This window comes from Sciurus vulgaris (assembly GCF_902686455.1).
Source record: "Sciurus vulgaris genome assembly, chromosome: X".
In the NCBI taxonomy this organism is placed as follows: Eukaryota; Metazoa; Chordata; class Mammalia; order Rodentia; family Sciuridae; genus Sciurus; species Sciurus vulgaris.
The window spans coordinates 91,530,679-91,557,802 of record NC_136471.1 but is presented as its reverse complement, the minus strand read 5'-3'; the positions used below and the strand labels follow the sequence as shown (position 1 = coordinate 91,557,802).

The window sequence follows — 27,124 nt, the reverse complement described above, 5'->3', positions numbered from 1 at the left end:
CAGTGGAGTAGTGGAAGGGGACAGAGGGGGAGGAAGGAGGGCTAGGAAAGGGGATAATAAAATTAACCAAATTATGCCATGAGCTTGTATATAAATTCCACTTTTATGCAAAATTGTAGCATACCAATTAAAGAAAAAACAATAAATAAAGCTAACAGGCTGGTACATGTCAAGGGTAGTCACATGGAAGACTGCAGAGCTACTTCCTGGGAGAATAATTCCAGCACTATGGTCCTTTCCCCTTCCAAAGTCTTCCCTGGTTTCCCTATCCCCACAAAGAGGAATGGACACAAGACAAACTCTTCCGGAAGATGCAATTAGTATGGAAAAGAGAACATAAGCTTAAGGGTCAGGACAAATTGGGTTTGAATTTGCAGTTCTTCTGCTTACAAGATATGCTTCTTTGGATCAGTCTCTGAGTCTCAATTTCCCCAACTATAAAAGTAAGATTTAGCAACCCCGTCCTCACAGGGTTGTTGGGAAAACTACACCATAGTGGGTATGAATAAATGCTTAGCAAGACTCCTTTTTCCTGTCTTACCACAGAGCCAGGGTAAAGGCGCTTGATGCTTTCCATTATCTCTGCCTTTCTCTGCTGACGGCTGCTTTCCTGGCGGTCAATGCGTGCATCCCCCAATTGCTCCATCACCTGATTCAGCTCCTTATTAATCTCATCAATTCGTCGCTTGGCCATCTCCACCTCCTCAGTCAATTCTCCCTCTAGCTTCTTCTGCTCCTCTAGGGACTGCCTATAAAGTAACAGAACACAAAAGTTACCCAGACTGGTAGAACAATATTCCTGACTGAGGGATTCTGGCAGACCCGCCTAAAAAGGAACAGGACAGAAGTGGAAGGAGAGGGGAAGGCTGCTGAACCACATACTTGCTAGTAGTGATGTATTCCTCCAGCTTTTCAATCCGCTTCTGATTCTCTTCAATCTCCCGTAATTTCTGCTTGATCTTGGCCTAGGTAATAAGTAAATTCTATCACCAGGGGCTAAGCCAGTTAACTCCAAGACCACAGGGGCTTACTCACACTCTCTATGTGACCACTCATCCAAGAGCCCAAGAGTCCAAGATTAAATTCAGGAAGCCTACTTAAAAGAAGACAAATAGATAGTGTCCAGTTTGGCCTGCTAACTTACAGAGGTCATCCAGGGTTCCAGAACCTCTCATAGGTGTTGTCCCCACTCCAGGATTCCTTACCAATCAGAGGATCAAACCAAGGCAAAGTAAGCTTCACAGGCCTTTCTGAACCTTTTTTTCATCTATTAAATGTGGATTACTTCCACTTCATAGAATACATGTTAAGCACTTAATACAGGGTAATAATTAACATCTACCACATTCTTTTAACTATTTAAAATAAGTGCTTAGCAGAATGCCTAGAACATTTCAGGCTCTTGGGGCAATATGACAACTTTCTATCATCATCATCATTGACATTAGAAAAACAGTAAGTAAAAGTATACCTGGTTAAGAGGGTAAGAGTATGAGCTTTAGAGTTAGACTGCCTGGGTTCATACCCTGGTTCTACTGCATAATAATTATATGACCTCAAACAAATGACTTCACCTCTGTGTTTCCTTATTTGGAAAGTGAGGATAATACTAGCCATCCCACAAAGGTAGTCAAAAATGAAGAATTAAATGAGTGAATATATGTAAGGAACATTACCTATCACACAATAAGTACTCAACAGATGTTAGCTACTGTCATTATTGTTAAGACTATCATTATTTCCTTTTATATGGACCATCATTCCTAATATTTTTGTGTGCTGGGGATTGAACTGAGGGCCTTGCACTTGCTAAGCATGCACTCTGCCACTGAGCTATATCCCAGTCCCCAGCCATAATCTTGTAACTTTTGCCCACCTCTGTCTCTACTTTCTTCCGCTCTTCCAGATCCAAACGGTCCTGGTCAGCTTTCTGATCTCGATTGAACTTCTCCAGCTCCTGGGCTAAAGTGGCTGCTCTCTTGCTGGCTTCTTCTTTCAGCCGGTGGTATTTCTTTACCTGTGGTAGGGAGAGAAAGGAAGACAAGAGTCAGCCCAGATCAGCCCAGCAATCTCCTCTCAACCAACACCTTCCGAGGCTTACCTGATTCTCCTCCAGGGTCAAGTCTCTGCCCTGACTCTGACTCTCCTCTTCCATTCGTTCTTCAAACTCCTGCCGGGCCTTCTCCACCGAAAGCATCTCCTTCTCCAGTTCATCCATGTCACCTTTACGCTTCTTATAGTGCTTCTGAGCATTCTGCAGAGACTTCTTAGCTGCTTCCAGCTTCTTGATTTTGTGGGAGGTATTCTCCTTGGCTTTGATGTACTGAGGTCGCTTCTGATTCAGCTCTGAGTCCTTCTCCCTTTTGCCAGAGAGAAAGGGGACAATCAGTACTGTGGAAGAAGGGAGGAGTGCCAGGCTTTTGACTTAAAGAAAGGGGGGGGGGCCCTGTGTTCCCTGCTATTCTCAGTTAATCTAATGTTCCATGGATATTCAAAAAAGGGGCAGTACAACTACTACCTGGAACTATACCTATAGCCTCATGGTCTAGCCCTTTAGAGTCAAGAGGCAGCCTTGCCACCTACCTCTTCTTTCTCCTGTTTGGCCTCCTTGCTTTCAGCTACAAAGCTACCACCTCTGCTCCAATGTCATGCCAGGCCAGACCCCTTCATTAACAATATCCAAGAAGACCCTCTGTTTACTGAGTTGTCCTTCCTTTGATCTAACTATTTCCAAGGACTGTTCTTCATGTTTCAGTTTTCCTCTTCCAGGACAGTCTTCTTGGTCATTTCAGTGGCTGGGCCTTTACTGCTTCTTCTAATCTGACAAGGCCACCACCCCTACCAAGTTCTCCCTCCTCTGAGAACCTGTCTATTCAGGTTCTAAATACTTAAATATTTTATCTGTTTTAAATGCAGGTCAAGAAATGTATCTGGTTCTGGCCAAAGCAAGTCAAGTAGATAGAGAAACTAGTACAGGTCCTGGACTCTAGGCTCAAAGGAGCCCTAGGGAACAGCACAGCCTCTTGGTTTCCCACAAATTGCAGGCCCAAGTCTGCTTCTTACTTGATCTCCTTCTCGATCTGCTGCTGCTCCCGCATCATTTTGCCCAGCTCCTTCTTCTTCTCCTTCAGCTCATCCTCTACCTTGTCCATTCGCTTCTTGTCTTTCTCAATCTCTTTGTTCTTTGAGGCCAGTTCCTTGTTGAGTTTCTCGATTTCTACTTCATTATGGTAAAGCTTAAAGAGTTGCAGCTGTACCTGAGCTCGCACCACCTCATCTTTCAGGCGCTGGTAGCGATCCGCCTATGCAAATGGAATGGGGACAGGGTGCAATAGTAAGGCATTGGCTCCATTCAGGCCCCTCAGAGTCAAGAAGCAGCCCGGCCACCTACCTCTTCTTTCTCCTGTTTGGCCTCCTTTCGTTCAGCTGCAATGTTTTTCTTGCGATGGTAATTAAATTGTGTGTCCTCTTCAGCCTTCACCATTTCCTTCTTTCGCTTATCATACTCCTGGGCCAGCTCCCCAGAGCGACTGATCTCTTCAAATAGAGCTGTCCTTTCTTTGGGGTTCTTCATGGCAATAGATTCCACAGCACCCTAATAAAGGTCAAAATACTCTCCCATTTAGACCCTAGCTAACTCAGTTTTCCCTGCTCACTCTCTCTCATTCATTCAGAAAAAGGCCATTGATCCCACTCTTCCCAAATTTGGCCACATTTCACACTTGGGCTTTGAGGACACATTCTCTGCTTTTGAGGAGTATAGGGAGCAGAAAAGACAGACACAAAGATAACATAGTATTATGAACACTGACAGAAGCAAAACAGAAAAAGGATTAAATGATGCTTGGAGAACAGGAGAGTGGTAAAGATGCCTATCTTGGAAAGGCTTTCCAAATGTGACATCCAAGCTGAATTTTTAAGATGGGAGAAAACTAACCAAGAAAATAAGAGGGGGTTAGGGATGTAGCTCAGGGGTATGGCACTCAGTAAGCATTTGTGAGGCTCTGGGTTCAATTCCTAGCACAGGAAGGGAGGGAGGAGAAAATTAAGAGAAAAAGGTTATTCCATGGGGAAGAAAATTAATATTTTCGAAGACCAGCAGGGTAGAGATAGCAGGTGAATTTGGGGAAGTACAAATGGTTTAATTAGGCTGGAGTACAAGGTTATAGGGAAAGAGTACTAGCAGATAAGGCCAGTAAGGTGGGCAAGAACCAAGGGATAGTGTTTCCTGAATGACAAACTAAGAAGTATGAATTTTCACCCTAAGGCAATTATTCTCAAATTTTAGCAGGCATCATAATAAATTGGAGAGCTTGGTAAAACAAACTGCTGTGTCCAATCCCACAGTCTCTTCAGTCCACAGGTCTGGAATGGGGCCTAAGAATGTTCATTTTTAACACATTCCCTCATGGTGCTGATATTGCTGGTCTGGGGACTGTAATTTGAGAACATCATAATGCAAGAAGAAATCACTTGAAATGTTTTTTTTTTTTTTTTTGGTACCAGGGATTGAACCCAGAGGCACTTAACCACTGAGCAACATCCTCAGCCCTTTTTCTTATATATATATTTTTAGAGACAGGATCTCACTGAATTGCTTAGAGCCTTGCTAAGCTGAGGAGGCTAGCTTTGAACTCACAATCCTCCTGCCTCAGCCTCCTGAGCCACTGGGATTACAGGTGTGTGCTACCATGCCCAGCAATGAAAAGCATTAAGGAAAAAGAGAGAAACAGATTTGTGTCCTCATAAGAAGAACCTGACCTAGGGGATAACTGGAAGGGGCTGGAAAGGAATCAGGAAGCCTAGTAAAGAAGGTGCTACATTAATCTAGGATAGAAATGATGAAGCAGACCCAGCAAGGGCTAACAAAAAGCAAATAGCCCATAACTGTTTAAAATGCCCACCTGAAAGACAAGGAAGTTACGAGCTTTGATGAGAATGCCCAATTTCTCTAATTCCTCACTGTACTCATGTAGCTGGACCACTTTGTTGTTGATCTTGTATTCAGAAGAACCTCCTATAAGACAAAGCATGAGTTGGCAAGGATCAGGCCACCCTCCTATCCCACCAACTAGTCTTGCCACCTCCTAGGACCTAAAGAGAGCTTTCTGACCAGCCTTACCCACCTACAATGACACGAGCAAAGGTGCGATCCTCAGCACCCTCCTCAGAGTAGACCATGCTGACAAAGGCCCGGTTGGCAGCTGGTTTGCCCACAGGAGCTCCATGGATCAGGTCCCGCAGGGTCTTTACCCTTAGGTTGCTGGTTTTTTCACCTAGCACAAAGCTGATGGCATCCATGAGATTTGACTTACCTAAGGGAGGAAGGGAAAAAACAGAGGAGGGAAAGTCAGGAAAATGGGGAGAAAAAAATAGTATAAAGGAGACACTGAGAGGAACAGAAATGTCCTTTAATTATTCAGTGCTCAGATTAATAGAAGAGACTACTCCTGTGCCCTCATAAAAACTGGGCCCAACCAAAGCTCCGAGTCAAAGATAGGAAAAACAGTTCCCTTGCAGTTATTATTTCTAGCAGCCAGAAACTAGAATTCCATCTAAGGAAAGAGTTTATTCATAAAATGGATTATACTAACCACCCTTAATAATATGGGCAAATGCCCACTATAGGCAAAACAAGCAAGATACAAAACTCTAGCATTTGATCTCACCAATGTAAAAACAAAAACAAAAAGACGGGTTTGAAAAGGGAAATAAAGAGATTTTTTAAAAATAGGTATGGAATCTCAGTGTTGCAAAATGAAGAAGTTCTGGAGATTTACTGCACAAGAAAGTAAATATATTTAACACTACTGAACCATATACTTGAAAGTAGTTAATTTGGTAATTTTTTGTTATTTTATCACATTTTTTGAAGGGCTTATTGCAGTTATTGTACAAAAAGCACACAGCATCAGCTATAAAGTATCTTAAAAAAAAATACTTAACCTAAATCTAAACAAGTCTTTAGACTTATATCCGTTTCTAAGAAATACAACAGAGGAACCTGGTAAATGATACCATGAAGAAATTTTAGGACATACACAGATTGTGGGATATTCTACAAGACAATTGCCCTGGTCCTTTCAAAAAGTCAACGTCTGGATATGGACACAACTGAAGTAGAGTGCTTGCATGCGCAAGGCCCTGAGCAACACAAACACACACACACGCATGCACACACAAAGTCAATGTCTAAAAAGGAGTTGAGAGAACCACTCCAGAACATAATCAAATGCTATTTTGGGGAAACAATTAGGAAAGCTTGAATAAAAACTGGATAACTGATGACATGAGGAAATTAATTTTCTTACTTGTGATAATGGAATAGTAGTAATACAAGAGAATGACGATTTTAGAAAATGAATACTAAAGCACATAGGGATGAAATGTCATGAAGTCTGCAATTTATTTTTAAATGGTTAAGCAAAACACATATAGCTGAGCATGGTGGCGCATGCCTATAATTCAAGTTACTTGGGAAGGCCAAGACAGAAGGATCACAAATTCAAGGCCAACCTAGGCAATTTAATGAGGCCATCTCAAAAGTAAAAAAGGACTGGGGATGAGGCTCAGTGGAAGAATGCCCCTGAATCTCCAGTACTACAAAACAAAGAGGAAGGAAGAAGGAAGGGAGGAAGGGAAGAAGGGAGGAAGGAAGGAAGGGAGGGAGGAAGGGAGAAAGGGAGGAAGGGAGGAAGGGAGGAAGGAGGAGGGAGAAGAAGAGGGAGTAGGGATGGGGAGGGGGGGAGGGAGGGAGGGAGAGGGAGAGAGAGTAGGGAGGGGGAGAGGGGGAAGGAGGGAGGGAGAGGGAGAGAGAGAGAGAACAAAGGAACACGTACGTATTTGCAAATTTTCATATTAAAAACTTGGGGCCAGGTATGGTGATGCATGCCTCTAATCTCAGCTACTTGGGAGGCTGAGGCAGGAGGATCACAAGTTCAAGGCCAGTCTTAGCAACATAGTGAGATCCTTCCTCAAAATAAATTTTAAAAAGAGCCAGGCATGGTGGCACACGCCTGTAATCCCAGCAGCTTGGAAGGCTGAGGCAGGAGGATAGTTAGTTCAAAGCTAGCATCAGCAACTTTGCAAGGCCCCAAGCAACTTAGTGAGACCCTTTCTCTAAATACAATGCAAACAAGGGCTGGGGATGTGGCTCAATGATTAAGTGCCCCTGAGTTCAATCCCCAGTACCAAGATAATAATAATAAAAAATAAAATAAAATCAATTTAGAAAAGGACTGGAGATGTAGCTCAGTGGTAAAGCACCCCTGGCTTCAGTTCCCAGAACAAAAAAAGCAATTAAAAAAATGTTTACGTTGGAGTTGGAGGGTGAAGAGAGTTTAACTTCCACAAATGCTTCCTCAAGATTCTTCCCAAACGTGTTATATGACTGAACTGAGGGCATAATATTCAACACCAATCTACCCAACCATAAAAATGGTCTTTTCATGGAAGCATTATAGTAATTAAGACTGTACGAAAGTTGGGGATATAGCTCAGTGGCAGATAGCACAGTTGGCATGACAGAAGTCCTAGGTTCAATCTCCAGCCCTTTTAAAAAAAAAAAAAAAAAAAAAAAAAAAAAAAAAAAGGCTTGGGCTCACATTCAACAGACCTAGGCCAGGTTCTAATCTTAGTTTTGCTTGTTTTTTCTTTTTCCTTTTTTTTTGGGGGTGTGGCGGTGGCGGTGCTGGGTATCACACCCAGGGTCTCATAAATGCTAGGCAAGCATTGTACTAGTGTGCTATACCTGAGCACAAGCTTCAAAATTTTTTAGCTGACACTCCCTCAGCACAAGTTTCACTAATTTTTTTAGTTGACATTCTATCTCCTCACCTGGAAAAAAAAATGAAAAATGACTTACAAGTCTTAAAAAAATGATTGGCACATGGTTCTATGTTGAAGTGGCAGGAACACAGGCTTTAAAGTATAGCAGGCATGGGCTCTGATCCCAGCTGAGAACCATAGGCAAGTTATTAAATCTCTGTGCCTCAGTCTCCCCATTCAATATCATCTTACATCTAGGGTCACTGTGACAATTTAAATGTAAAATGTCCTAGGGCTGGAGACGTAGCTCAGTGGTAGAGTGTGTCTGTGAGGCCCTGGGTTCAACCCCCAGCACCATCCACACACATGCACACAGAGTCCTAGGACTTAAGGGTGTAACTCAGTAGTAGAGTGCTTGCCTAGCATTGGTGAGGGAGGCTCTGGGTTCAATCCCCAGCACTCATTTATTTTAAATAGAAAGAGCCCCAATAAAGTACTTGACACACAGTAGGTACTCAATAAATGACATATCTAGCCTAACACAAGACTAGACTCAGCTCAGTTTCCCTCATCACAGCAGGCCTACCTAGCACATCATGCAAACCAGGTGTTAATCGTTTTGTTGTTGTTGTTGTTGTTTTTCTTTTTGTATGGAAGATTGAACTCAGGGGCACTCCACCACTGAGCCATATCCCTGGCCCTATTTTGTATTTTATTTAGGGTCTCAATGAGTTGCTCAGTGCCTCACTTTTGCTGAGGCTGGCTTTGAAATTTTGATCCTCCTGCCTCAGCCTCCAGAGCTAGGATTACAGGCCTGCACCACTACACCCAGCCAGGTGTCAATCTTTTAGGTACCAACTTCCAACCTTTGGGCTTTTCCCGTGATCTCCAAAGACAAGAACATCTCACAATCAAAAACCTCTGTACTCACACAAGCATTCAATATTGTAAACATTTCTATAACACATAGTATGAGCTGTACACTAATAAAATGTTTCCAGGAATGTCATTTATTTATTTATTTATTTATTTATTTTTGGTGCTGGGTATTCAAGTCAGGGGTGCTTTACCACTGAGCTACATCCCCAGTCCTTTTTATTTTGAGATAGGTTCTGGCTAAGTTGCTGAGGCTTGTCTTGTACTTGTGATCCTCTTTCACCCAAGTCATTCTATCACATAAACCTATCCCATTTCCTGCACAACATTTATGACAGTCTAGTATCTTATTTCCTTCTTTATCTTCTTTCCTTGGTACCCCCCCAAAAATTGTCAAGGCTGACCTCAAAGCTGTGATCCTCTTGCCTCAGCCTCCCAAGTAACTGGGATTACAGGCATCTGCCACCATGACCAACCAACTCTAGGACATTTTTGATGGTCAAACCTGGGGAGTGGGGGATATTGTCATCTAGTGGACAGAAGCCATGGATGCTGTCAAACATCCTACAATGCACAGGACTATCCCCACAGCAAAGAATTATCTCCCTGAAGTGCCAATGTTGAGAAACCTCGTCCTAAGCAGAGCCAAACCCAGGCAAGACTACTTGACAGAATGAAGAGTCTCTCAGGCTAGAAAATTATTCGCTAAAACATCTCTGAGGTGTAAGAACACAGCAGGATTCCAAATGGAACACTTCTGGGGGTAGGTGAGAGGAATCCATGGGGTATCATTTAGAAATGAGGAGTTAAGATACGAAACAGACTCTAAAGACACCACCCAAGGCATTATATCACATTAACCTGTCTTATTTCCTGCACAACATTTATGACAGCCTAAAGTTCTCTTATTTCCTGCTTCTTTATCTTCTTTCCCCTCTAGAATATAAGTTCCCTGAAAGCATGAACTTGGTTTATTCTATTCTCCACTGATTCTACAATTTGAACAACTTATAAACATTAAAACATTCAACAACTTTGGTAAGTGAATGAGAACAGGCTTTTGGCGGCTTCCGTGTTAGGAAAGGCGGAAGTTCTAGACAACAATTTCTTAGGTGAGAATCGGGACTCCAAGCACTCTAAAGATTCAAGCGCTGGGTTCAAAATTCAAAAGTGCCGCCTCTGGAGATGAGTAAAAAGGAAGGAATTGGAGCGTACCAATACGAAGCGGGAGGGGGCGCTAGGTTGAAGCGGTGTACCGTATGGGGCCGCAGGACAGGACCGAGCGATAAGCGGTCCCATTTTCTGGAGGGGTCGAACTGGGCTGGGAAGACAGAACCAGACAGACCAGCCGGGAGCCGTGCAGCAGGAAGCCAACAGCTGGCAGCTGGCTCCGGACGCGCCTCTTTTGGCGGGAGGGGGCAGTGGGCGGGGAAACGTACAATTTGGCCTGTACACTAGGACTGGAACGGGGGCCGCACAAAACTCGCGCAACTGACACCTGAAGAAGAGGTTCCAGTGAGAGCACCTGAGCGGGAAGAGTCGAACTCCCACCCCCCCGCCCCAGGAGAGGCAAGGAACCTTTTAGGCTTCACAACGGTTCAGGTTACATAGGCTGGGTTGTACTACTTTGGCGTCGGATAGGGGGGTCCAGGCCAGGACGTGCGTAGGGCCGCAGCAGGGTTTATCTCACCAGAGCCATTGGGTCCAATGATGGCGGTGAACCTCTGAAATGGTCCGATAATCTGTCGACCCTTGTACGATTTAAAGTTCTCGATCTCAATCAGTTTCAGGAAACCCATGACGGCGGCGGCTCCAGCGGCGGTAGGAGAGGCCGCGCTGTAAGCCGGGGAACCGAGGTTGCCCGCGCGGGAAAGGCCGCAGTGCAGGCCGGGCGGAAGGTAAACCTCGCGAGAGTAAACCCAGGCCAAACGGCATATCCGGCTTCCTGCGCCAGTGGAAACTAGGGGCGGGAACTTCGGTCTGACGTTGAGGTTTTGTTGAACCGTTGCCCGGGCTCGAGCGAGGATCGGGGCCCGCCCCTCTTTCTTGTTGCGTGGCAACCACAACCGCTGCTGCAGCGGACTAAGTTGTAGAGAAGTTGGTGCCAGGAGGACTCAGAGCAGCTTTTGGGATCGGAGAAGGCAGGCGGGACCTGAACCTACGCTTGCCGAGACAAGTCAGAAGTCACAGCAAGGTTATGCCCCCACCCCAGGGCAAGTGAAAGGTGGGAATTCTGCTGTGACTTCATTTAGTGTAGACAGCCTGAATGCTTAGACAAGGACAGGGTCAGGAATTAGGACTTCAGGGAGCAGAGGGCAGGACGGAAAGTTAGGGCTAATGGGAGGATTCATTGTTTAGGTGTGCTTAGATTTTGCTGACGATAGGTGAGATTGGAAACGAGATGGCGAGTTAAAGGGGAATGGGGTTCACCAGGAGACAGGGAAGCCCGGAAAGGCTATCGCCACAGACACTGCCCGTATCCTGCTTCTCTCCAGCTCCTCCAAGCAAGCTCAGAAACTGCCGCCATAACCCAAGAGCAGGCTTGGACCTAAATCCAACTAGGAGCTTCAAAATCGGTATTCTTTACTGAGAAATCCCAGGGGCCAGGGGCCCTAAGCCAGTGCTCTGCACCTGCATCCTTCTTCCCTTCATGCCTCTCCCCCATGCCATTTCCACTGCTGCATAACCCCTCTGCCACCTTCCTTTTCTTTCCCCCTTCCTCTTTCCTCTTGGTTTTCTGACTTCTACCTCCCCACTCCCTTGTTGCCCTCCTTCTTCTTCCTCCTCTGCACCTCTGACACTCTCCACTCAGTTCCCCACCTTTTTCAATCCATCTTCACCAACCTTTCATCCCCCTATCATCTGTCACCTCATTCCTATTCATTACTAAGGTCATGGCCTTAGCAGTCCAAGAAGCTTAAAATGCCTACTGAATCTTCCCAGTCAGTGACCTTATATTGTGGTGGCATTTGGAACTGGTAGACTGGGGTTGTTGCCATTCTCAGATGTGCAAAGGATCTGATGGTTGCTGTAACCACTCCTGTAACTGTTTTAAAAATTATGTCTGAAGGCTGGGAAGAGTCCTAAAGATAAGACTCTTCCTAAGGACCAGTCCAGAAAAGTGAGAAAGTTTGGTTGATGGAATCAAGTTGTTATGGGGCACAACTTAAGAACAGACCGATCACCACTGAGAAGTCCAAATTTGAGAGTCTTTATTAAGCCGGCCGGCTGACTGTCTCACACAATGCCCCCAAAAAATGGCTATTGGTAGAACAGCCCGACCCTAGGGTTGTAGGGGTTCTTATACCAAAATCACATTAATCATAAGTGTCTGTTGCTATGATTCAAAATTAAAAACTAACATCATGAGATCATCGACAGAGGGGTAAGTGGGTCAAAATAAACCTTACTGAGGTACAAACTAAAGAATGATTACTAACATCCAATCATCATTCACATGGTACGTTGTTTAGGAGCGACAGGAATCAAAAGAGAGGAATTTTTCATTACATAAGAATTGTCATTTTGTATTGCTAAACATATCACACTAAGCAACTGATGATGGGCATAGAGGTGGGTGCTCCCATGGGAGAAGCTAAGCAATTGTTGATGGGTACAGAGGTGGGGTGTTCCCATGGGAGAAGCTTATTTCCTATATAACATGGAGTCTCAGAGCAAAATGGAGTCTGTTTAGTCATTTCCCTTATAGTCTGGCCTATAACATTCTCATGGAGCCAAATCTGTCAGCCCATCACAGAGTAGGGGAGCCATAAATTAAGTTCACTTGGAAGAAAAAGTCACGGTCAGGCAGAGGAGGCAAAATGACCAAGGACAGCTATTTCACATTAGTCACAGAGAAAGAAAGAATTATTGTTCCTTTCTTCTTTTTCTTTTTTTTCAATGCTGGGGCTAAAACTCAGGGCCTTGCATGTGCTAGGCAAGTTAGGCAAGAGCTCTATCACTGCTAGTACTTAAGTTAGTCCATTTGAAAAGATGAAATGGGACTTGGGGTTATTAAATTGGATCTCTATCATATCATATATATCATGTCTCTATCATATATATAAAATGCAATTCCACGTAGGTTAAAAACAAATAAGAAAGGTAAAACTTTAGAAATTTTAGAAGACTGTATAGAAGAACATGACCTCAGGATAGGAAGGAATTTTTAAAATAATAACCACTAAGCTCAAAGGAAAAAAAAGGGTAATGTGACTACATTCAAATTCACTAGTATTCATCATAAAGTGAAAAGTTGCACAGAGAAAGCCTCTAAAATACAGATACCTTATTATCTGAGTTCTGTGGAGATGTTCATTTTGTCATTGTGCTTCATAACTGACATGTGTTAACCATATTCTTTTGTGTTTATCAATTGTTACCTTAAAATTACTTTAAAATAATAAGTAAATAAAAAAGTCACAAATTTGGAGATATTTACCACATTTATTTATTTATTTTTACAGTACTAGGAATTGAACTCAGGGTCACTCTACCACTGAGTCTACATCCGTAGCCTTTTTTTTTTTTTTTTTTTTTTTTTTTTAGTGGTGCTGGGTATTGAACCCAGGGCCTTGTACATGCGAGGCAGGCACTCTACCAACTGAGCTATATCCCCAGATCTTTTTTTTTAATTTTGAGATGGGTTCTCACTTAATTGCTGTGACTGGCCTGAAACTTGTGATCTTCCTGCCTCAGCCTCCTACGTTGGTATAATTGTAGGTGTATGCCACCACACCCAGCTGACAAACGTAATTAAAAAAAAAATGACTGTGGAAAAAAGTCAACAAAAGTAGGGTGATTATAAATAACAATAAAGTACTGTATATTTCAGAAAGCTAGAAAAAAGGATTTTGAGCGTTTTCACCATAAGAAATGATAAATGTTTAAGGACATAGATATTTTTGCTCTGATTTGAATATGATATAATGTATACATATATCAAAACATCACATGATGCTCCATAAATATTTATAATCTTTATATTTTTATGTATCAGTTAAATTCTAAAAATGCAAAAGATGAAATGAATAAAATATATGAATTGGAACTTCACAGAGAAGTAAACAAAAATGGTTGAACACATGAAAAGATATGAAACCACATTAGCAATAAATAAAATTCCAGTTAAAGTCAGTAATTATAGTTTTATATCCACAAACTAAAAAATTTAAGTCTGTAATACAAAGTGTTGGTTAGAATGTAGAATGACTAGAGTTTTTGTACATTATTGTGATAGTGTAGAGTGGTATGATCTCCTTGGGAAATAACTTAGAATTATAAAGTTAAATATGCATATATTCTACAATATAGCACTTCCTTTCCTGATGCGCGCGTGCGCGCGCGCACACACACACACACACACACACACACACACACACACATATACACACACTAGAGAAACATTCCCACCTGCATATATAAATCTCTCAGTCTATAAGTTCCTCTGTCTTTTTCTCCCGCAATTAAAAAAATATTTAACTGAGTTGTTTGTCTTGCAGGGTCCTAGTTTCTTGAACCTACTTCAATCAGGCTTTCATCCCTACAACTCCACCAAAGATGCTCCCGTCACAATCATCAGCAACCCTCATGTTCCTACATCGTCAAATCTCAATCCTCATTTTACTTAATCCATCATCAGTTGATCACTGTCCTCCAAAAGCATTATCTTTACTAGACTTTTGGAACACCACAATCTCCTGGTTTATCTCCCATCTCACTGGCCATGCCTCCTGTCCTTGTCTTCTCTAGGGCATTCTTATCCATCTACACATACTCCTTAGAGATCTCATACAATCTCATAGCTTTATATTTCTTTGTGTTAGGGGGCTGGGAATATAGCTCAGTGCTAGAACACTTGTGTAGCATGGTCTGGACTATGGGTTTGATCCTAGCACTGCAAACAAACTAAAACAAACAAACAAAAAAAAACCAAAAACCCCCACATTTCTTTGTATCATTCAGGTTAGGCTAAATTATACTGAGGTTACAGGTTACAGATTAAAGACAAACCTTAAATCTCAGCAGCTTATAAAAACAAAAGTTTAGCTGGGTACAGTGGCACACATCCAGCAACTTGAGGGGCTGAGGCAGGAGAATCACAAGTTCAAGGCCAGCCTGGGCAACTTAGCAAGACCCTGTCTCAAAATAAAATAAAGAGGACTGGGGATAGTTCAGTGGTAGAGGCACCCTTGGGTTCAATTCCCAGTACCACAAAAATAAATAAATAAAAATAGAATATAAACAAAACCTTATATGAGAAACCTCATTTAAGTTTCTTGTCCATTGTGGGCTGGCTGCATCTCTGTGTCATCATTCCAGGACTACATCATTACAAGACCCAGGTTGAAGGAGCAGCCCTTACATTGAACAGTGCCAGTCTCCTACATAGCTGAGAGAAGAGAAAGAGCACTTAATGGCTCTTAGTTCTACTTGGGAGTGAATATGTCAATTTTCCTTACATTATAAAGGTCAAAGTAAATCACATGGCTAACCTCAAGGAGAATGATATTAGGGATTCATAATCCTTTCATAGGGAGAAACAGCATTTTTAATAATAATAAAATTTCCTATATTGTATGTATGCTATCAACGGATGTCTAACAGACCTCTCATATTCAACATGTCCAAAGATTATCCTCCTCTACTTGTTCATTCCGTAAAGACTATTCAGTTGATGGCAACTCCATTCATCTGATTGCCCAGGCCCAAATCCTTGACATCATTTAAAAAAAATTTTTAGTCATAAATGGACACGATACCTTTACTTTGTTTACTTAGTTTTTTAATGTGGTGCTGAGGATTGAATCCAGTGCCTCACATGTGCTACATACCCAGCCCCCTTGACATCATTCTTGGTAACTCTCTCACACTGCACAATCCTCTCTCACACTGCACATCCAATCCATCAAGAAGTCCAGTCTTCCCTGCCTTCAAAATATATGCAGAATCAGGGCTAGAGATGTAGCTTAATGGTAGTGCTTGCCTGATATGTGCAAGGCCCTAGGTTTGATCTCCAACATGGCCTGATTACTTCTCACCACCTCTGCTGCTACTAAACCAGTGAGTCACCATCATCTCTTACCTGACAACTGCAAAAGACTAACCTGGTCACACTAATTCTAGCCTTGCCTTGCCTTGCCTTTCCCCTGTCTGTTCTTAACACTGCAACCAGAGTTGTCCTTTAAAAAACAAAGTCAAAACATAGCATCACTGCTCAAAACCCTCCAATGGTTGCCCACTTCTCCCAGATTGAAAGACAAAGCCTTCATAATGGCTCACAAATTCTACATGATCTGTCCCCCATTATCTCTCTGCTGTCATTTCCTATCTATCTCTCCTTCACTCATTCACTCCCTTCAGCCATACATACCTCCCTGCTGTTCAGGAACATGAACCTCTCTTGCTTCCATCTTAAAGCTTTTGTGCCTTCTGTTCCCTCTCCCTGGAATACTCAATCTCCAAGATACCTACATGGGCAATTCCCTGACCTCCTTCAAGTATTTGCTCACACGTTGCTTTTTCAGCTATGCTTCTCCTGACCTCCATATTTAAAAATCACAACACTCTCCCATTTCCTTGGCACCTCCAATTCCCCTTACCCTACTCTATTTCCATATTGCTTACCATCTTCTTACAAATTATTCAATGTACATTTTATGTTTTACTCTTTATTATCTGTCTGGCCCCACAAGAAAGTAACCTCCACAATAACAAGAGTTTTGTCATATTCTGTGGTGTCTCCCAAATGCTTAATAGTGTCTGGTCACTAGCAGATGCTCTATGAATACTTGTTAAATAATAGGATAAATGCCAAATGGAAAAAGCAAGATGCAAAATATATACAGCCTGATGTTTTATAAAGGTCAAAACCAAGAAAACTTATAAAAATATTTTTCAGAGATTCATACACATACATAGTACATTAATAAACATTAGGGAGGAAATGGTAACAGATTTTGGGTAATTTTGGGGTACTGTTGGAGTAAGAAAAAGAGAGAAGAAACAGGACAATGCAGTGCTATTGATAATATTCTATTAAGTTAGGCAGTTGGTGTCTTTATTTTATCATATTTCCAATCTTACATCAAGGTCATATATATTTTTCTGTATATATCAACTACTTCACAGTTACGAAATTATTTTTTTAAAGAGACCCCAAGTGGTTATAGGAGTTAAGGAATGATGTTCTACACACAGGAACACCACTTACAAAGGCCCAGAGGTGGGAACAGTAGTGTTGAAATATTTGATGGGAAGCCAGTGTGCCTGGAGCATGGGTTATGAGACCAATTGGAGAGGTATACAGGCATTGGATCTTAAAAACCCATGGTAAGGAGTTTGGATCTGATTCTCATTGCAGTGGGAAGCCTGTGGAGGATTTTAAGCAGTTGAAAGACATGATCAGATTTGTTTGCAAAAGTTTTTTGTCTGTGGCTTTGGCTGGCTCACATGTCAAAAGTGGGTTTCCCAAAATGTGAAAGGACACAGGCATTTAAGTCCTTGAAACTTTCATCTTACTAGAAAATAATAAAAATAAAGGGGAAAAATTATTTCAGTAAAGAAAACTTCTGGTTGCTGTGTGATGAGTTGGGCTGTAGGAAACAACAGAGGAAACTAGAAGACCAATCTGGAGACCTCTGCAGTCATTCAGGAAGGTGACAATAGTGGCTTTGAGTAGGGCTATTTTGAAAGAAGAGGGAGTGAGGGAAAAGAGGAGTTAAAGGATGCCTCCTGAGTTTTTGGCCTGAGCAACTTGGTGAATGGTGGTACCACTTACTGAAATGGGGAAAACTGAGTAGATCATGAGAAAGGGTGAGTGTTGTCAATGCCTTTGAGGTTTAGAAGGGTGAGCAGGGTTCAGATCATGAAGCACCTTATAAATTTGGCAAAGGGGGTTGGACCTTATCTTGTGAGCACTGGGGAGCCATTTGCTTTAAAGCTATTTTCAAAGGTTTTAAGCTAAAGAGTGCCATGGTCATATTTGCTCTCAGAAAGATCACTCTGGTGGCCAGGGCAGAGAGGATAAAATGGAATAAGGGAGGCCAATGAGGAGACTCCTGGGAATATTGCCTGACATCAGACTGTGACACCTGAATTAGGGTGGTGACAGCAGAGATGAATTCACAGATATAAAATATATCAGGAAGTAAAATCAGTAGGAATCAGTAACTGGTGAGATACTGTAGGGATAAAGGCAAGGAGGTGGGATGTAGTCAAGGACTGTGGTCAGCACTGATGGGCTATTTCATCTTCCCTTCACTTCAGATGTATAAGCTAGGCCTGTCAGCAGATCCCAAGGAGGTGGCAGCCATTGAAGCTAGAAGAAATCGAGAAAAAGATCGACAAAGCCGATTCTTCAATGTGCGGAACCGAGTCATGGGGGTGAGTGGGCAGTGGAGTCATTTCATAGAACTGGGGCTACCTCACATGACTAGAAAGGAATACAGCAGTACCTTTCCCTGACTCAAGCAGGCCCTAGGGCTGGAAAGGAAGGAGGAAGGTGGTACCCACTCCTACAGGCCCAAGAAGAGGTTGGGAAGGATAGGGTGGTGCAGGGGAAGAGACCAGGGGTGACAGTTGACTCTTTTCTGGTAGCTCTGGGCCATGTGGTCTGGTTCTTGAGAGTCAGGCCACATGTATCCAAACAAGATCTAAAGCATGTTTGGTATTATGTATGCCTAAGCCATTTCTGCAAAGGTAAGTGATATACTGCTAACCAGACTGAGGGTGAGAGACTGAAGGGATACTCAGTCTCTACGGAACTGTATTCACTTTTATACTACTTTGGAATGTTTTCAATGAATTATAACCAAAATAAAGAGAAAATATTGATGGTTTAACAAATTTAAAAAAGGATTGCTAGGTGGATGGAAAGAGGAGATGCAGCATGGTGTTCTGGAAAAGACACACTCTGTTTGAGGTCAGGTCTGCTGTTAGATGTGTGGCTTTAGATAAGTCACCTTATTTTCTCTGAGCTCCATTTCCCTCTTCAGTTAAATAAAGGAAGCACTGAGGTGGCAGTTCTGACAACTAGAGCATAGTGCCTGACACAAGTAAGCAGTTGGCTACATTTGAGTGGTCTGATGGAGATCCAGGTGACAAGTATTTCCTCAGGGACTGCTCTGTTGCAAGCAGTGTCAGTCAGTGATGATACAAAGATAACCAAGGTCCAGTCTCTCTCATGAAAGGGCTCATAGTCTAGTGGAGCAGATAATTGAGACAAACTTCAATGTAATATAGACAATGGGTCCTAGATTTTGGGAGTAGAACCTCCTGAAGGGTCAGAGAAGCAAAGCCTGAGCTGTTCTTGAAGGGTGAATTGGAGTTTGGGTAGATGGGAGGAAAGTGTTCCAAGTAGAGGAAGCAGTTAGAACAAAGGCCATGGGTTCAAAACTGCCTAACATGTGCAGGGAACTGGAAGCACAACCCCCAAGGCTAGTGTGAGGGGAGACAGGGGAAAGGGTACAAAAGATGAGGGTGCGTGAGAAGGAGGCAGAGGCTAGACTATGGAGGCACTTACAAACCATGATCATGGGTTGGAACTTTATCCAGTAAGTCCTAAGGAGCTACAAGAAGATTTTTAAGTGGGTACGTTCTAAGCAGTTTGTGTTAGAGCACTCAGGGACCCTACTGGGCCCCTGCCCTGATTTAGCCCCTTTCTTTGAGATCCAGGTGGATGTTGAAGCCCTCAACAACCAGGTAGAGGAGAAAAAACTTCGGGAAGCAACAGAGCAGAGCAAGGATGCAGCTTATGGTAAATTTCCAAGGCCAGGGGTGAAACCAAGAGCCTGAGTAGGCTCAGGTAGGGCAGTTCTGCCTGAGGCCCTAGGGTGGTGAAACAAACCAGATGGCCTTTGGGAGTAGAGGCCATGCTAACTGGGCTCTGATCTTCCTGTGGTGCCTTCCCATGTCCCTGCCCATCACCCCTAGGTACTAAGCAGGTGCAGTATGATCTGGTAGCCCAGATGCTAGAGAAGGAAGAAGCAGAACGGGCACGTCGACTGGCCAAGAAAATCCAGGATTTTCGGGAGCAGAAGCAGCAGCTCAAGAACAGGCGTGAATTTGACCCTTGGGATCCAGACCGACTCCAGAGGGAGTTTCCAGTCTATCTCAATGACAGTGATACCTTCTATGGCCCAGCCAGCATGCAGTGCTTCTTTGGGGAGGACCTGGAGAGGGCCACGAACCTGAGAATGCAGCAGGAGCAGTTCAGGTACAGCCTGGAGGGGCAGTTGCAGGAGCAACAGCAAGCCAAGGTTGATGAGAAATGTGCAGGTAAGCAGTCAGACCCTCTGAACTCAAGCATCCCAAGGCCTAGCAGGCAACTCTCCTGAGCTAGGTACAATACTCAGGAGGCTAGAACTGTGTGTGGAGGTCATTACCCATTACCCATACAACTGATGCTAAAAGTTTAGGTTGTGCAGGCCCCAACTTCCTGGACTTCTTTAGTAATTGACAGTATAGCTGTTGTTCATGATTAGCCTGGCACTCCACTTATTACCTGGGGACAGCACAGTATACACACCTAACAGCTCTGCTCCTTCCTAGATGGTTTGGGAAATGAATGTTCCTTTCTGTGCTTCAATTTTAATTAATTTTTAATTTTTATTTGTTTATTTTGGTACTGGGATTGAACCCAGAGGTGATTTACCACTGAGCTACATTTCCAACCCTTTTTATTTTTTAAGACAGGGTCTTGCCAAATTGCTTAAAGCCTTGCTAAATTGCTGAGTCTGGCCTTTAACTCACTATCCTCCTGCCTCCGCCTCCCAAGTTACTGGGATTATGATCATGCACTACCAAACCCAGCTTAATTAATTGTTAAATTATTGGATCAAACCCAGAGTTTCATACATGCATGTTCAGTTCTACCACTAAGCTAAACCTCCAACAAATTTCTTCATCTTTAAAATGGGGATAAACCAGGCCTGGTGGCACCTGCCTGTAATCCCCATTTCTAAGTAGGCTGAGGCAGGAGGATCACAAGTTTGAGTCCAACCTGGGCAAATTAGTGAGACCCTATCTCAAAATAAAAAATAAAAAGGGCTGGGAATATAGCTCAGTGGCAGAATGCCCCTGGGGGGTTCAATCCCCAGTACTGCAAAATAAATAAATTAAATGGGGATAATAATCCAAATCACAAAGAGTAGCTACTATTATTGTATTGTCTGTGGCCACATCCTTTTCTTCCATCAGAGTAAGCCCTTTAGGAGCAAGTACTATGTCTCATCTGTTTGCACTGCTCAGCTTCCAAATCACCAGTGTCTGACAGGTCCTAGAAACGAGATCATTGTGTGGATAGAGTGGAAAAGAATGCCAGTACCTTTGTTTGTGCTATGCCCTCAGCCTGGAACATCACTTGTTTGCTCTTTTTGTCCATCTACAAGAACACTTCTTCCTGGAAGCCTTTCTGTCACCCACCACCCAAAGCCTTCACACCTGTGCATGCTAAGCCTGCATTCTACCACTGAGCTACACTCTCAGCCTCTAAGCCTTCATTATGCCTTGTATACATCTCTGCCATTGTCCTTAACAGATTGTGGTCTAATGATCTGTCTCCCCCACTAGACAGGGAGGCAGGATCTAATTCTGTGGTATCATAAGAACCTAACACATGGCCCTTATGGTGAGGCTTGGAGAGATGAAATGGTTTACCCAACACTACACATTTCAGAGGTGGCAGAGCTGCATTGTGACCCAGGTTGCTGCACTTTGGCTATCCCTAGCCCCAAAGAGTAGCTCCTTCCACATCCCTACAACTTGGACACTAGCTCCCTCCCAAGTATACATATACCTACATAAAATATACCTATATAAAACTTGTTGACTAAATGGCTGAATGAATGAACCAGGAATGGAGGAAGTTGTATTTCTCTATGTAGATATGCTCAGTGACCAGCTGCACTTAGCCATAAACATGCAGGCTGCCCACCTGGCCAGGCTGGAGGAGTCCTGTCGCATGGCCATGATGTTTGCCAATGCCAATGCCAACAAAGCCCAGGTATGGCCTGATCCATCCAATGCACCTGGTCCTCCCAACCCCCTGAACAAAATCCTGGGGAACCTTAGTCATGCCTTTTCCCTCATATCCTTTCTCAAATCAGTACAAGCATTGTCATCTGCCTGAGGACACCCCCTCCATCTAAGGTGCTCCTTAGGGTACAAGTCACCTCTCCCTACCTCCAGACACAGAATGATTTAAGAACAGAATATTGTCCTCTACTCTCTAGCCTCTCTTCCTGAGTGCAGAGAAGTTCCCTATCCATTCCAACACCTACCTTTAGGATAATTAAATTAATTCTTTCCCTGAGATGGAGGAATAGGGCCATGTTTCTCCCACCACTGCAACTGAGAGTTCCTTGAGGCTGGGCACCGAAATACTTATATTTGCCCACCAGGCAGCAGAAGTGGCTGAGCGGCAGCGCCTTGAGCATCAGCGCCAACAGGAGGCCAACCTCATGGAGATTCAGAACCAGATCACCAGTGACTTACTAACTGAGAACCCCCAGGTTGCCCAGAATTCCACGGCCCCCCACAGGGTTCTGCCTTATTGCTGGAAGGGCATGACTCCAGAGCAGCGAGCTGCCATCAGGAAAGACCAGGAAACACAGTGCCGTGAGAAGGAGGCAAAGCACCAGGCTGAGCAAGCATTGGATACTGAATGGGAAAGCCAAACCATACACTTGGCCCAGGCAGCACTGGAGCTAGAAGAGCAGGAGAGGGAATTATGTGCAGAATTTCGGAGGGGGCTGGGTTCATTCAACCAGCAGCTGGCTAAGGAACAAAAAGCCCAGTGAGTTCTAGGGGGTGGCACTGGGGATGAATACTACAGGAGGGTGGGGAAGGTTGGTGAGGACCAGAGAGAGAGGGAAAATATCAAGTGAGGCCTCTGGACTTTTTTTTTTTACAGGCAGAATTATCTGAATTCAATAATCTACACTAATCAACCTACAGCCCAGTATCACCTACAGTTCAACACAAGCAGCCGCTGAGCTCAAGATGGTCGTCTCTCCCTTCTCTCCCATCAAGCTTACAGATGAAAATGCTACATACCCCCACCTCTCACCTCTAATCCATTCCCCAGTGGGAGAGAGCTAAGACAATATCCCCACCTTCTACCCTAAGTAATAAAGTTATTCACTAAAATCAAGTCATGTGTTATTGTAACAGGACATACAAAAATGTGAAGAACTGCCTTTCCCATCCATATGTTAGGGCTCTGCACAACCAATCCTGTCAAAGCCTTTACCTTTCTCTCCCATGCCAGATTCACCAGCACAAAGCACTGCCCACACAGTAAGAAAAGCATTTATTAGGCACAGAGGATGACTGGCAAGCAAAGTCAGTAGTACCCTAGGGGAAGATGAGGCACAGGAGTGTTTGTTTTCCCTGCCTTCTCCCTTCAAGGTTGCATGCGGATGGCCCCATCCAGCCGGATGACCTCTCCGTTGAGGAATGGGTTCTCAATTATGGTCTGTACCAGATGAGCATACTCAGCAGGGTCACCCAGTCGGCTGGGGAAGGGCACCTGGCTGGCCAGGAAGTTGCGCACTTTCTCCGGAAGGCTGGTCAGCAGTGGGGTGCCAAACAGACCTAGACAAGATAGAGTCAGAGACCCACCCGTGTTTTCATATTTACTTTGTTGTTCTTCAAATTAGCCCTACTTCTTAGTGTCTCTCTAGGGCATAGAGATGGAAGGCTACTGTTGCTTAGGTGGTGGATACCTGCCCCTCTCAGGTCTGCATGGATCCCACCAAATCCCAGTTGCAGCAGAAGATGATATGTCTACCTGGAGCAATGGTCATCACCCGGATGCCTATTGGAGCCAGATCCCGAGCAATGGGCAATGTCATACCCACTATGCCTCCTTTGGATGCAGAATATGCAGCTTGTCCCACCTGGAAAAAAAGTAAAGGTCATAGGTGAGAGAGCCTAACAAGTCAAGAGGAGGCACAAGCCTGGCCCCTGATCACATACCTGGCCCTCAAAGGCAGCCACACTGGCGGTGTTGATGATAACCCCACGTTGGCCTCCCTGGTCTGGTTCGTTCTGGCTCATCTCACCAGCAACCAGGCGGATCACATTGAAGGTACCCATAAGATTCACCTGGAGAATGAACAGAGACATGGTGTAGGGCCTCAGGCAGAGGCAACCTTTTTTTCTTTAACAGCTTTGGGGATAACCACTCCCAGAGAGCTCATTCCCACTCCTGGAGAACCAACAAGGTCTTACATTGAGAACTCGCTGGAAGTCCTCCAATGTATGGGCTTGGTTCTTTTTTACGTTGTATGTCTTAATGGCCACTGCAATACCTGCACAGTTGACAGCCACATCCACACGGCCAAACCTCTCCTTTGCTAGAGTCAGGGCTGACTGCACATCATTCTCGGAGGTCACCTTCAAAGGGAGAAACAGAAAAGGTATTAATTTGCCATCACACCCTCTCACCACTAAACCTGGGGGAGAGGAGGCCCAGTCCTTGGGTAGAAGCAAAATTGTGTGAGCAAAAGACAGATGAAGAGAAAGGGTTGTAGTAAAACTTGAGAGTGGGGTGAAGGTGAATATGTCAGGCACTATACAGCAGTGTTGCAAAATACCTTTCAAATCTATACCATCTTCTGATAAATTCACATACCCCTGGTGATTCTCAACTGTCCTAGAGCAGAGCATTAATACAACCCTGTTTTGAGAATTTTTGACAGGAACATAAACTAGCTTTTTTGGTATCCCTACCAAGATGATTTTATGAAAATAAGCTTTTCAACTTTGTAAATGTAAAACCATTAAGGTACACTATGCCTTTTCAAATTATGCATACCCCCTCCTAGTGATTCTGATAAGTCCAATTTCTGAGGCTGTGGTGGATTTCAACTTTAGAGTCTTTACTGTAGGTACTGCTATAGTGCTTGAAAGCTTAGGCCAAAAGGGACAAGAAAATGGGTCTACCGCTCCCACAGATGACAGCTTTATGGAACCCCATGGGTTCCCAGATAGGTGCTGGTGGTCTCATGTACACCCCGTGAAAGTTGACCCCACTTACATCAGTTGGGGCAAACACGCAGCTCTTTCCTAACTTCTTGGCCTGGGTCTCACCACCTGAGTCGGGCAGGTCCAGAAGCACAGCAGTAGCCCCGTGCCTCACCAGTCGCTCCGCGGTGGCCAGACCAAGACCCGAGGCTCCTCCGGTTATTACTGCGACCAAGCCCTGAAAAGGGACAACATCAGCAACTACCCGGTCCACCCTTTCACACGCGGTTTTCCAGACTTATGAGGGGAAGTGGGTGGGGGCCGGAGAAGTCCCAGATGTGCTTCCCCTCCTCACTGATAAGACCGCGAGGGAGGGCAGGAGGGTGAGGGGGCGTCATTCCCAAACAGTTCAGTGACCCCACATATACATACATATGCAGCGAACTTTCACCTTACAGAGCCCAATCTCCGCCGCAATACCCGCCCACAAAAGCAAGACCCTTTCTTCCTAGTTCCCGGCTGCGCGGTCTCAGCCTGCATAGCGAGGCAAAGAGCGGTCTACCTTCACGTTCCGACACGCCGCAGCCATCTTGCTCCTGCCTAACTACAGGAGGGCTTTCCGTCCGTTTAGCACAGGTGCTCGCTGATTGGCTGAAGTGGCGGTGGTGCCTACGGAGCGGAAATTCCGCCGCGGGGGACGTAGGGGCGTGGCCTGCTTCTCCCGAGAGAGTCTTAGTGTGATGTTTGTAGAGATTTATTTCACCAGGAAAAAGGACCCCAAAGCAGCTGCTCGATGTCACCCCATTCCTTTTGTCCTGCTCTCAAGCTGGCCATTTGTCAGGCGGCCAGCTTCCCGGGGGAGATTGAAGGGGAGTCCCCTTCTCAGAAAAACCGTTCAAGGAAATTTGAGATCCCCAGGCACTGGGGATACTTGGATAATAAAAGACTCAGTGCCTTCTAAGAGGGCACGATCCAGTTGGAGAAAGATAATTAAAGTACAGTTGGAGAACCGGCCTGTAATCCCAGCAGCTCCATAGCCAGAGGCAGGAGAATCGTGAGTTCATAGCCAGCCTCAGCAATTTAGCGAGGCACTAAGCAACTCAGCAAGACCCTGTCTCTAAATAAAATATTTTAAAAAGGGCTAGGGATGTGGCTGAGTGGTTAAGTGCCCCTGGGTTCACTCCCCGGTATCAAAAATAAAATAAAACAAAGAACAGTTGGAGGAAGACAATTATAGTGCAGACAACAGAAGGAACAAAGAATGAATGGAATGAATGAATGAATGAATGAATTTATTTAGCGGTGCTGGGGAGCAAACAAAGCGCTCCACCACTGAGATACATCCTTAGCCCAAAAACTGGATTCCAGAACACACAGATGAGGAGATCCAAGAATGGAGATTCTGAAATTCAGAGAGGTGCCAAAGAGAAATATGTTGAGGCACAAATAGAAATGCCAGAAAAGATCATAGAGATATGAATGTGGAGAGTCACTAAGAGATGCTAGGAGGCAGACATTCTGATACAGATACTGTTGAGAAGCACAAACCTAGAGAAGTCCAAAAGCCCAGATCACACATTGTCAATTTTATCTTAACCTGAAACTTAAACTTAAGACCCAGGTTTTTGGCCATTTTAGAACATCTTTTGATTAGCATCCCAATAGAATCTTTTTTTTTTTTCTTTTTTCTTTTGGTACTGGAGATTGAACCCAGAGGTGTTTTACCACTGAGCTACATCCCCATCCCACCCGTTTTTAAATTTTGAGTCAGGGTCTCACTAAGTTACTTAGGGGCTGAATAAATTGCTGAGGCTAACTTTGAACTTGCAATCCTTTTGCCTCAGACTCCCAAGTCACTGGGATTACAGGCCTGTGCCACTGTGCCTGGCCCCAATTAGAATTTTGAGCCCACTCTTCTTTCTATACTTTTCCCCAATCCAAGGCCTTCTGGCAATACTTTTTTTTTTTTTTTTTTTTTTTTTTTGATACCAGGGATGATTGAACTCAGGGACACTCCACCACTGAGTCACATCCCCAGCCCTGTTTTGTATTTTATTTAGAGACAGGATCTCAATGAGTTGCTTGGTACCTTGCTTTGCCACCCAGGAAGAGTTCTCTCTGGGCCTCCTACTTGTTGACAACTACCACACTCATGTTCGCTACACCATATTCATCAAAGACATAGCACCAGACTCATAATATTTATGTCTACATGAAGTGCTCCCATCAATTGATAGCACTCTTTGCTGACCCAGTATGTTCCAATCACAGGGGACTCCTTTTTGTTCGTCTTCACATTAGCTGTTCACATTAGCTGTTCTGCTTGAAATGCTCTCCTAATCTTTGAATTCCTGCCTTTAAAATTATTTTTTAATTATAAATGGACATAATACCTTTATTTTACTTATTTATTTTTATGTGGTGCTGAGGATTGAACCCACTGTGCCTCACATGTGCTAGGCAAGCATTCTACTACTGAACTATAACTTCAGCCTAGATTCCTGCCTTTTTT

General features: G+C 44.0%; 3 protein-coding genes across 12 annotated transcripts in view; 1 reads left to right on the top strand and 2 right to left on the bottom strand.

The window, feature by feature from the left end:
• SMC1A (structural maintenance of chromosomes 1A) overlaps nt 1–10,465 on the bottom strand; it is a 50,557-nt gene extending 40,092 nt beyond the window's left edge. For all 5 annotated transcript variants that reach the window (XM_079123760.1, XM_079123764.1, XM_079123761.1 and 2 more), the window contains exons 1-9: nt 10,334–10,465; nt 5,127–5,315; nt 4,905–5,017; nt 3,392–3,595; nt 3,064–3,302; nt 2,102–2,360; nt 1,877–2,017; nt 883–965; nt 542–749 (exon numbers count right to left, since the gene is read on the bottom strand). In XM_079123760.1, the coding sequence (XP_078979886.1) occupies nt 542–749; nt 883–965; nt 1,877–2,017; nt 2,102–2,360; nt 3,064–3,302; nt 3,392–3,595; nt 4,905–5,017; nt 5,127–5,315; nt 10,334–10,442 (1,545 nt within the window). In that variant the 5' untranslated portion in view covers nt 10,443–10,465. The remainder of the gene's footprint in view (nt 1–541; nt 750–882; nt 966–1,876; nt 2,018–2,101; nt 2,361–3,063; nt 3,303–3,391; nt 3,596–4,904; nt 5,018–5,126; nt 5,316–10,333) is intronic.
• RIBC1 (RIB43A domain with coiled-coils 1) lies at nt 10,410–22,807 on the top strand. 6 transcript variants are annotated; one of them, XM_079123779.1, is made up of 7 exons: nt 10,410–10,541; nt 17,911–18,027; nt 19,318–19,399; nt 19,576–19,920; nt 21,528–21,646; nt 22,044–22,438; nt 22,556–22,807. In XM_079123779.1, exons 2-7 carry the CDS (start codon nt 17,911–17,913, stop codon nt 22,635–22,637), a joined length of 1,140 nt encoding a protein of 379 aa, XP_078979905.1. In that variant the 5' UTR covers nt 10,410–10,541; the 3' UTR covers nt 22,638–22,807. The 6 variants fall into 6 exon arrangements, with proteins under 6 accessions (XP_078979905.1, XP_078979907.1, XP_078979903.1 ...); XM_079123781.1 differs by having other exon boundaries at nt 19,312–19,399; XM_079123777.1 differs by lacking the exon at nt 10,410–10,541 and adding an exon at nt 10,600–10,837 and having other exon boundaries at nt 19,312–19,399.
• Nucleotides 22,808–22,937: 130 nt separating this feature from the next.
• Nucleotides 22,938–25,260, bottom strand: HSD17B10 (hydroxysteroid 17-beta dehydrogenase 10). The gene is made up of 6 exons (XM_079123784.1): nt 25,175–25,260; nt 24,686–24,850; nt 23,878–24,042; nt 23,623–23,751; nt 23,435–23,543; nt 22,938–23,238 (listed from the first exon to the last, which is right to left on the bottom strand). Exons 1-6 carry the CDS (start codon nt 25,199–25,201, stop codon nt 23,048–23,050), a joined length of 786 nt encoding a protein of 261 aa, XP_078979910.1. The 5' UTR covers nt 25,202–25,260; the 3' UTR covers nt 22,938–23,047.
• Between the last annotated feature and the right edge of the window lie 1,864 nt (nt 25,261–27,124).

Bases quoted from the DNA above. Each gene is read 5' to 3' on its own strand.
- RIBC1 (XM_079123781.1), top strand. From the start codon at position 17,911: ATGTATAAGCTAGGCCTGTCAGCAGATCCCAAGGAGGTGGCAGCCATT. The intron at 18,028-19,311 runs GTGAGTGGGCAG...CCTTTCTTTGAG, and splicing joins TGCGGAACCGAGTCATGGGG to ATCCAGGTGGATGTTGAAGC. The intron at 22,439-22,555 runs GTGAGTTCTAGG...TTTTTTTTACAG, and splicing joins GCTAAGGAACAAAAAGCCCA to GCAGAATTATCTGAATTCAA.
- HSD17B10 (XM_079123784.1), bottom strand. From the start codon at position 25,201: ATGGCTGCGGCGTGTCGGAACGTGAAG. The intron at 23,752-23,877 runs GTAAGACCTTGT...TTCATTCTCCAG, and splicing joins ACTTCCAGCGAGTTCTCAAT to GTGAATCTTATGGGTACCTT. The intron at 23,544-23,622 runs GTATGTGATCAG...CTTTTTTTCCAG, and splicing joins TGGCTGCCTTTGAGGGCCAG to GTGGGACAAGCTGCATATTC.